Here is a 9715-nt window from a genome sequence, read left to right as displayed (position 1 = left end):
CAGTGGCAGGGTGGGGATGGGACAGCTGGTGCCTGGGTCCTGTTCCCGGTTGGGCGCGGGGAAGGAGCGGGGTGGGAGCTGGAGTGATCTCTGGCAGGGTCCATCTGGGGTACGTGGGTCTTGCCCCACGTGGGGAGGGGAGTGGGTCCTCCTGCCCCACCCAGGAGAGGAGGCAGAGCTGGGACACTGTTTTGGGGTGGGTGGGAGGGTCTGGGCTCTTGACTCACTTGCAGAGGGGTAGGCAAAATGTCTGGGTTCATTTCCAGCATCTTTGCTGAATCATTGTGATGCTGGGGAGAGTTCTTCTACTGTCAGTTTGCTGGCTTCTCTGTGATAGAAACCAGCACTTCCCAGCTCCTGCTGCAGGCCCGAGCCCCTCTCTGGCCTGGGCTCACAGGGAGGATTTCAGTCCCTGTCTTGCTTTTGGTCCTTGGTCCATGCACGTGCTGAGCCCCGTTGGTGTGCGCACGGAGGCTCAGTGTTTCTGACACCAGCCTTCCTCCAAAGCTGTTTGGAGACAGGTTTCCACATGCGGACAACTACTAGTTAGTTTCACAGGAGCAAAATACATGGGTAAAACCCAGCTGTTGTGGGTGCTGAAAGCCTGGGTGCCTTGGGTTGCTTCAGCAGCACAGGGTCAGCAAGAGCAGGCTGGATAGAGGTGTGTTCCTTTGGCTGTTGTGAGGGGAGGGTCAAAGTGATACCATGATGCAGGTTCTTCAGACAAGTAGCAATTAAAATAAAAATTTGGAACCTGGACTTAAACCCAGAGGTTGTAGAGGTCCTCAGGGGAGGGAAGGAAACTTCAGGAGCTTGGAAATTATAGAGAAGCAATTAGGCATAAAGAAGTGAAAATGCTGAGTGGCTGGTGTGAGCGTTTTCCCCTCCTGCCTGAGGTGAAGACTAAGTATTAGTAAAAAGCAACTAAAGAAAAGCAAGCACCGAGTTAATTTTTTAATAAACTATATTAGTCATTATAAATCTGGCATGTGTAGAAGGTGGTGGATGCTTTCTTCAGTGAAGCTGATCTGCTGAATTACCAGAAGATTTCAGTAAACGGTTGTTTTAAGAGCTTGCCTACTCCTTGCTCTTCTGGTTACGGAAGCACATTGCTGGAGCCTCATGGGTTCACTCTGCGGACTATCATCTCACTGTACCGTTTGGTGGAGTACAGCCATCACTGGTGCTAGCTTAGTTCTTGTCAGTTCAGTTGAGTCACCGATAATGATTTACAATAAAACCTTGCCTTTCAAATGTTATAACTGGCTGGGGAACAGAGAGATTGTCCAGGTGCAGCATAACTGTGCTGGGGGCAGGAGTTTCTTTTTCTCATCTTTGGAGATCTAATTGTGAGAGACAGGGAGCTTGCTAAGTGGGTGAGTATCTTGAAATAGCAAGTATATTTATCTGTGTGAATACAGTGCTAGCTTTGCTCTTTTTTAATTTTTAAGTTGCCATTGGTAAAATTCCTGTCAACTCTACGTTGACCTAGAAATCTAAGGTAACTACTGAGGTTAAACATTTTGTGGGGAGGTTAAACAGCTTGTGTTGTAATGCTGAAGCCAAACTGTCCATTAAAGACTAGTGCCACAAGTACATCCTTTCATTCTTATGTTAGAAAAACTGGATGAAAAACATGTAGAGCAAATCAAGTGGTGCATGCCTCTGGGCTTTTAACTGTTAGGTGTATTTCTGCTCCTCCTTTAAGTAACCACGTATGACACAAACACTATGATTTTCCCCAGATGCAGTGTGTAGCCCCATGCCCTTGACCAAATACAGTGCGCGTGGTCCCAGCAGTGCAAACGCTTGGCAGTGCTGCTGGCGTCTCCTGGGCCTGTCCTGAGCCCACATTTGTGTGTGTCTGTGTGTGTGTGTATCTTCACAGATGCGGATGTTCAGCTGACTCTCATTTGCTTTCTCTGAATTTCAGCTTGCAAAATGGTTGCACGTTGGCAGCTCTGTTCTGGTAGAAGCCCTGCTGAAGTTAATGGGACTACCTGTTCCAGTAGTGTTGCTGGTAAATAGCCTTGTAATCCTCTTGAGTCATAATATATGAAATAAGGGTGAGCATTTTATAAATGCAGGCATCCAGTTTGGTTTGTTAAGTATAAAATGATGACTTGAGTGCTTTTCTTCAAAGGTACTTGCCTCTCATTGTGCCTTTCTGGTTTTGGATGTGCTTGGTGCTAGGCTACGGCAGCGGCTGTGATGACCATGTTAATGGTGTAGATCTTCTCCCTGCTTGCAGAAGCAGCTTAACGAAAGCAGGGCTGTGGTTTGACATAGTCTGTGCGCTTCTGCTCTCGCCACAGAACAACATCCTTTTTGGCTTAAATGGTGTCAGCAGTTTGTCTGGCTGAGTTTCATCTTAAATAAGTATTTCTTATGGTTGTTAAAGGCATATTGTCTTGGGATACGGCTACATATCACCTGTTCTCTGGATGTGAGTAGCCATGTTAGCGAGGCTGTCCCTGGGTGTGGTGTGTTGTGTGACACAGGGACAAGAGCTGGCTCGAGCCTGCCCATCCCAGGGTATGGATGGAATTAGTGTCTGCCCACCCCCACGGATTCATCGCTGTATTTCATTCAGGAAGGATTTAAAGCATCATTGAAAGGGTGTATGGCATGAGGGGCGTATGTCCCCACCCTTGTTGTGATGTGGTTTGCTAGTCCTTATCTCAGGTTGTACCCGAACAGAGCTATTTTCACCTGTGAAGTTGTGTAGAAATTCAGAGCTCCCAGGCTGATGAGGGAAGCAGAGAGTAGTTGTGATCGCACTCGGGCATTTTAGGATGGCTTCCTGGTATCATCTCTTCACGTTGTGCATCTCGCTCCAGCACTGGCTTTGCCAGGGAGGTTTGCGCGTGCCTAGTGATTCTGGGTCCTTACACAAAGGTTGGTGAGACTTCTCGATGCCACTTCCATGTTGAATGCTGGGTTTGATTCAGCTAATTGCTCTCGTAAATTATTCACTCCCATGTTACGTACCAGTGCTGTGATCAAAGATCAGTTCATGCCCTCATACAGACAGGTGGCGTCAACTGTTTCTTTCCCTGATAAAGACAGCCTTGATTCATCTGTAGGGTGGACTTAGATGCTGACCAAAATAACATAGTATCTGTCCACCAGTTTAAATAACTCTGGACATCTGTCTGTCTTTGAAATATTCTGAATGTATAATTCCAGTAAATTTTATTAAGACCACAGATCTCTTCTATCATGATTATCAGTGAAGTTTCTGGCTGGCTGCATCATTTTACTTTCAAGTGAATGTTTTCCTTGAATATCAGAAACCTGTACCAGTCTCTCCTATGGTTTTAATGCATCTGCATGTTTTCCTGGTGGTGTACTTCACCAGAATAACACCAATAAGTATGTTTTCCTTAAGAAAAAAAAGGTGCTGAAATTTAAAAGGTCTGGGCTATGGATAAAAGTCGATGAGCTGTATTTGAATGACAATTGCAAATAAAGAAAACCTGAATGAATTCTCTTCTTGATCTGTGAGCAGAGGTTGGCAAAAGAGCCGGCATCCCAGGTTTATCTGCTGTTGGGGTGGGGGGTGCTTTAATGTACTTTCTTGAGGCATGCTCCATCTCTAATTTGTAAAAATAGGATCCTGGTATGACTAGTTCTGTATCTTAGCATTCCTTAGTCTTCTGTTGTCTGACCTCACAATTTTCATATACTGATTTTGTTTTTTCTACTCTTTAATACATCTGAGATGCAGCTGAGGCAGTGCTCACGCTGCCGGCCCCCAAAGACCCGACCTGCAGGACCCTGTTGTGCCCAGGCTGTGGGTTTGGGCACAGTAGCAGAGCTGCGGGAGGTGGGATGTGCTGCCTTGTTCTGTTGTGAATGAGCCTGACCTCGTTTGCTAGGAATGAGAAGGGCGAGTAATCTTTTTGGTTGGGAATTAGCTGCGAACCTTCAGTTGTTTTGGACTGTAGGGTCCTGGCTTGGCTAACTCTTTGTGCTGCTTTTAGCTGGGTGACTGTGTGTCGAAGTTTGCTAGTAAAGAGGATGGGAGCAGAAGTCTTGGTAACTGTATGGTCTTTAAGATGTAAAAATAAACAAAGCTGAGAAGCTGTACCCTACTTAAAACAGACTGACCTAAATTTTCAGCAATTCTAGCAGAGAGGCAGGCTCTGGGTAGGCTTACTGATGACTGGCTTCCCTGTCCATGCGTTGCTTGACATGGTTGACAGGCCACCTTTGGAAAATCCCCACTGGTGTCCGGGGTCATTCACTTCCCCCACCTCAAGTTGCACAACCTGGGCTGTGGATTTCCCTTGCCATGCTCGTGCAGAGAGAGTTCCCTTGTTATGCAAGTCAGCAGTTCAGCATCTTCTGGGAAGTTATGGCATGAACCACTTCTCAAATTGGTTTTGTCGGAGCATTGTTGAAAACATGTTTGATGTCCTCCGGCTTGTCGCTAAAGAGATTTCTTCCAAGAGGGTGTATGTGCCTGTGAAATCCATTCGTACTCTTTGTAGATTAGTGTTCTTGCCATCAATTGCAGTTCTCCCCTACTGAATTATTAATTCTGCAGTGAATTTTTTTTTCTCTTCTTACTGTTCATTGACTTTCATGCTTGATTTATTCTTCTGCAGTTTGAAACTGGAGCATGGGAATTTTGACTAATATTAATGGATCATATGTATGACCTCAATAGTGGCTAAATAAACTTTTTTTGATTGGGAAAAGGACATCTCTCTTTCAAAGTACTCACAGTTTCCCAGGTGAAAGGTAGTCTGTTTGTGAATGTATGTCATCTTCAGAGGCACATTGCTTGTTATTTAACAAAATTGGGGTGGTCAGACAGCTGGTGGAGTGATTACCCGTGTGCTCTGGAGGCAGTCCTGTGGGTAGTGTGAAGGGAGGAGGGAAAAGCTCGTTTGTAGATTCTCCTGCTAATGTGGCTTTGTAGCCGAATGCTCTGCTGGCAGAGAGCCTGCCTTTGATTAGAAAGCATTCCCCTCGGTTGTTCTTCTAGGTACTGATGGTCTGCCATGTTTTGTTCTTTGTTTTGTGTTTTTGTGTGTGCTTTTTCCTGCAGGGAGATAATAAGAGGTGAATCGCGTATCCTTTCAGCAGCCTTCTGTTAAACTTGGAATATCACAGTTCAAGTAATTGAACAGATGGATAATGGAGACTGGGGATATATGGTAAGTGAGTGTCTGTAAGTGTGCGCTGTGCGGTACAACAGGGTTTTCAAGATCCTGCGGTAAGAATCCTTCCAGATCTGTCTTGTATAGATCCAGAGCTTCAGTCACGTGAGAAGAAAAACTATGCATGTTACAACAGCTTACTTACATTCTCTGGAGTGCTTCACCTCGCATGCTACTTGTGGGGAGAGCGAGCTCAGATTCATATTTCCTAGGTACAATCAGTGAGTACTTAACTAATGCCTTAAGCTCACTGTTATCATTTTCCTGACACACAAAGGCTGAAAGTAGTTTGTGTTTCCTGCATATAATTTTAAGGACTTTGTAATTTTATTTATAAAGAAAAATATTTTTCCTTGTAATCCATGTTTCAAACCAGACAAACACATCTTAATTTTCTCCTCTTCTCTTTCTCTAAACATTCTGCTGCCATGCATATGTCTCTTTTCTCTGGCTGGCCTCAGTCCTGGTTGTTAGGGTTGGTGGCCAGATGGGATTTATGTTCCTTTCTGTCTTGCTTCTTCACGTGCTATCTGGAAGCTGATGCAAACTGGTTTGTGCTCTGCCCCCTTCTTCTATGCAGCATGCTAATTTGCTACTAAATATTTCTTTTTAGAGTTAGAAGCTGAAAGTTCTTTTTTGTTTGCTTGTTTTAATGTTGTCTTTTAACCAGTGCATGAGTTATTTTGATTGTGAGCTCTTGGTCCTGTGTCTAAACTTGCACTGTCAACTTCTTTTGAGGGAGAGGCATAAGACTTGTTCAGCTGATTTTATTTTTTTTTTCCTTCTTTCTTTTTTTTTTTGTTCTAGAATGAGAAACAGATTGTGAAAGTAAGGAGCGCTGATGGGCCTCATTCAGACTAACTTGTTCTTCAGGAAATCTCTCTGTTCTCATTTCCCCATCTGTAGAATAGGAAAAAAACTTGTTGCCCAAATGCAAAACTTACTTCTGTGACAGTATCTCAGTTGTTCAGATTTCTAAAGCATTCTGGAAATGCGCGTTCTGAATGTTAACATCCTGTCTAGTTGCCAGTTGTGCCTTGTTGCTAGGTGGCTTGGATTTGTTCGGGTTTAAACACCGCTTGAAGGCTTCGAATGGGAGAAGCGTGATTCTCTCCAGAGCCTGCAGTTTTCAAACAGTATTTGCCATGTGTGTCAGTGAGGTGATTGCATCTTCTTGTGGTGGCTTGATAAACTCTGCAATTTCTCTCTTTCTAGATGACTGATCCAGTCACGCTAAATGTGGGTGGACACATGTATACGACATCCCTCACAACTCTAACGAGATATCCTGACTCAATGCTTGGGGCCATGTTCAGGGGAGACTTCCCCACTGCCAGGGACTCTCAGGGCAATTACTTTATTGACAGAGATGGACCACTTTTCCGTTATGTTCTTAACTTTTTAAGGACCTCAGAGCTCACTTTGCCACTGGACTTCAAAGAGTTCGACCTACTTCGGAAAGAAGCGGACTTCTATCAGATTGAACCGCTAATTCAGTGTCTTAATGACCCCAAGCCGCTGTATCCCGTGGATACCTTTGAGGAGGTGGTGGAGCTGTCCAGCACCCGGAAGCTTTCCAAGTACTCCAACCCCGTGGCTGTAATCATCACGCAGCTCACTATCACGACGAAAGTCCATTCATTACTGGAAGGTATTTCAAACCACTTCACCAAGTGGAATAAGCATATGATGGACACCAGGGACTGCCAGGTTTCCTTCACTTTTGGGCCATGCGATTACCACCAGGAAGTGTCGCTCAGAGTCCATCTGATGGAGTACATCACAAAGCAAGGCTTCACGATCAGGAATACCAGAGTTCATCATATGAGCGAGCGTGCCAACGAAAACACAGTGGAGCATAACTGGACTTTCTGTAGACTGGCACGGAAAACAGATGACTGATTCTGACTCCACAGGAGCCACTTCAGTGATTAGCAACTTAATTGGACAGTAAACCCGAGAGAGAGTCTGGATTTTGACTAAAGCAACAATGTGGGCTTTTTTTTATACGAGTATTTATTGTTTATCAATAAGGACTGGAGGAGTTCTGTTCTCTAGCAGCTCTGTCCTTTTGTCCTGTTCAGAAAAAAAAAAATAAAAAATGCATGTGCCTGTTCAGTCAAGACACCTTTTTGTTTGAAAGAGGGAGTCCGAAGAATTAGTACAATAGAGTATTTTGTGTCATTAACACAATTCTCTGACGCAACTTAAAGTGCTAAAATTACCTCTGTTTAAATGGTTTCTAATCTGTCTAATGCTACAACACTGGGAGCAAGAAACAAACACAATTTAAGATGCAGTGGGGAAAAGCTGCTATCATGTAGACTAATTTAGTTTCTAAATCAATAAACAGTATTGTAATATTCTAGGAAAACAAATCCCACCCTTTAAAAGTACTTGATAAGTACAGTTTCTTACAGTTATGACAACTGTTTCTTTCTATGCATATAAATCAAGCAACCAAATATTATCTGTAGCCATGGAAATACGATTAGAAATATTTATATTGGATTCTAAATGCAAAATGTCCCTGTGGTAGAATTCATATTTTTAATGCCTGGTGCAATATTATTCCCAATTGTAATGCCTGCCAGAAAGAAGCTAATAAAAATGTGAAATACAGAATACTATTTTGTGATTTTTCTTGTATTCTAGACCTCTCATACTTAAAAAAAGCACAAACAAAACCAACCAAACAAAAAAAAAACACCCAAAAGCTGTTTTTCCCTTCTGCAGAGTAGTTCAGATGCTTTGCTAGGGCTCCATTCTTGTCCATTAACGATGTACTTTGTTCCTTTTTATCTTAATCAGTTGATTCAACTGTCCTCATGGAAAAAGCTTGTGTTTTGAAAACTGCATTATGACTAACAGAAGGATGGCAAGTATTTGTACTGGCTAAAGGGACAGGGATGGAGGGAACACAGAGCCTAAATATTTGCAGCTGCTGAGTAGCATTATTTGGTTTGTCAGTGATGTATCTAGTGACTTCACATATATAATTTTAACGGTGGAGTGCTGTTTCTGATGATGTTCAAGGCACTCAAATTCTGCAGTTTTACTGAATTTTGATTAGCCAGTTCAGCACTTTGTCGTAGTTACTAAAAGAATTTCTGGTTATGCTCTAACTTGGATGCTGTTGGGAGTAAGAGAGTTGATACCCGTTTTGATGAATGGATCGCGTTCTCCTGCGAAGTTCCTGTCCCAAGTGTTCCATACCACATCGGCTTTGCTCTCTGAGCTGTGTGGACTACAGCTCCTTGGGGATGTAGCTGGGGGTCTGGATTTCTATGGTAGCTGCTGGTCTTGAAGGTGGGAGCTTTCCATCCCATCTCTCACTCAGAAGGCCTGTCTTAGAGGTGCATTTGTCATATTTTGTCTCCCCCTTTTCATACACTGTCGGGGTTTTGACTTTTGTAATGCAAGGCAGCAAGAGCTTTATTCTTTCTATAAAGGGGGGAAAAAAGCTGAATTGATGAAACTCAGGAGAAGTGGCTGTTTCCTGCAACATGTGGTAAGAAATATCTGTGTTAACTGGCATTGAATTATAATCACAAGATGTTCTTTGCAACACTTCATTTACTAGCAAATTAATGACTGGCTTGGATCAGCCTGCCCTTTCCATAATTATGAAGTGTAATAATTAGAGAAGCAGTATTCCAAATAATACAGTTTATTGGAGCCCAAGATTTATAGAAAGACAATATAAGCAGCTCTGCTGATGGGAAAGTAAGTGCTGCAGACTGGAGTTGTCATCTCTTTGTCTGAATCTTCATTAGCCAGGAATACTCTGCTGCTGAGCAAGTTAAGAGCTATTTTAATTGTCCAAACAGATGCACTTTCTAATATACTTCTTGATGTAAGAGAACAAGTTGTTCCTGGAAACCAAGGAGCATAATTTTACCTTCCTTGTGTTTTTCAGTAAAGTGTTCTTTGTTTTTTGTTATTTTTTTTTAAGGCACTGTACAGTTACAACAGGCTGAGGGGAGCTCGTAATGTAGTGTTGTGTTGTTGGGTTTTTTTTTGTCATTAATTGCCATATAGTGGATTTAGAAAAAGAATAAGAAAGCCAAATGGCATAGTTTTGACGGTATCAGGACACTCCAGGTTAGAAAACAGCAAACCCTAGGCTATTTCTGCTTAGATTGCCTCATAGCAGTGGGTACCACTCATCACTGTTTGGCTTCTGTCTGATTAAATGCAAATGGCTGGCTAAGAGTCTTGTTTCATACTTGTTGCAACTGTGAGTAAGCAACTGATTATTAATTCTGGTTAGTCATTACTGATGCTTCATAAATGTACTGCTGCGCAAAGAACAGGAGGAAATGTGTAGTCTTCATAATTTCGATAGTGTGTTGTGAAGAAGTGGCTTCAAATACTTCTCATAGGCTGGGCTTATCTGTTCCGAAAGAGAATGTGGAAGGGAATTAATGGTAATTAGGAAGAAGGAAAAGGCAATAATATTTTTTTTTTCTTAAGAATGATCTCTGAAATAGAGAAAGCTAGGCTATTCAAAAAACCCCAAACAGCCAGCTATTTCAGCTGTG

The 9715-nt window shown here is 42.9% G+C and overlaps 3 protein-coding genes across 3 annotated transcripts in view; 1 reads left to right on the top strand and 2 right to left on the bottom strand.

Annotated features, from left to right (window-relative positions):
* PDHB (pyruvate dehydrogenase (lipoamide) beta) overlaps positions 1-269 on the bottom strand; it is a 5130-nt gene extending 4861 nt beyond the window's left edge. The window contains exon 1 of the mRNA XM_009892536.1: positions 228-269. Within this exon, the coding sequence (XP_009890838.1) occupies positions 228-269 (42 nt within the window). The remainder of the gene's footprint in view (positions 1-227) is intronic.
* Positions 270-5059: 4790 nt separating this feature from the next.
* KCTD6 (potassium channel tetramerization domain containing 6) lies at positions 5060-7702 on the top strand. Its single transcript, XM_009892527.1, has 2 exons — positions 5060-5168; positions 6387-7702. The coding sequence occupies exons 1-2, from the start codon at positions 5142-5144 to the stop codon at positions 7071-7073; spliced, it is 714 nt and encodes a 237-aa protein (XP_009890829.1). The 5' UTR covers positions 5060-5141; the 3' UTR covers positions 7074-7702.
* A 1802-nt stretch (positions 7703-9504) lies between these two features.
* ACOX2 (acyl-CoA oxidase 2, branched chain) overlaps positions 9505-9715 on the bottom strand; it is a 17019-nt gene continuing 16808 nt past the window's right edge. The window contains exon 14 of the mRNA XM_009892526.1: positions 9505-9567. Coding sequence (XP_009890828.1) covers positions 9505-9567 — 63 coding nt within the window. The remainder of the gene's footprint in view (positions 9568-9715) is intronic.

Source organism: Charadrius vociferus, unplaced genomic scaffold (genome assembly GCF_000708025.1).
Source record: "Charadrius vociferus isolate BGI_N301 unplaced genomic scaffold, ASM70802v2 scaffold119, whole genome shotgun sequence".
NCBI classification, from domain to species: domain Eukaryota; kingdom Metazoa; phylum Chordata; class Aves; order Charadriiformes; family Charadriidae; genus Charadrius; species Charadrius vociferus.
The sequence above is the reverse complement of the archived record's forward strand: the minus strand, read 5'-3'. Positions and strand labels throughout refer to the sequence as shown.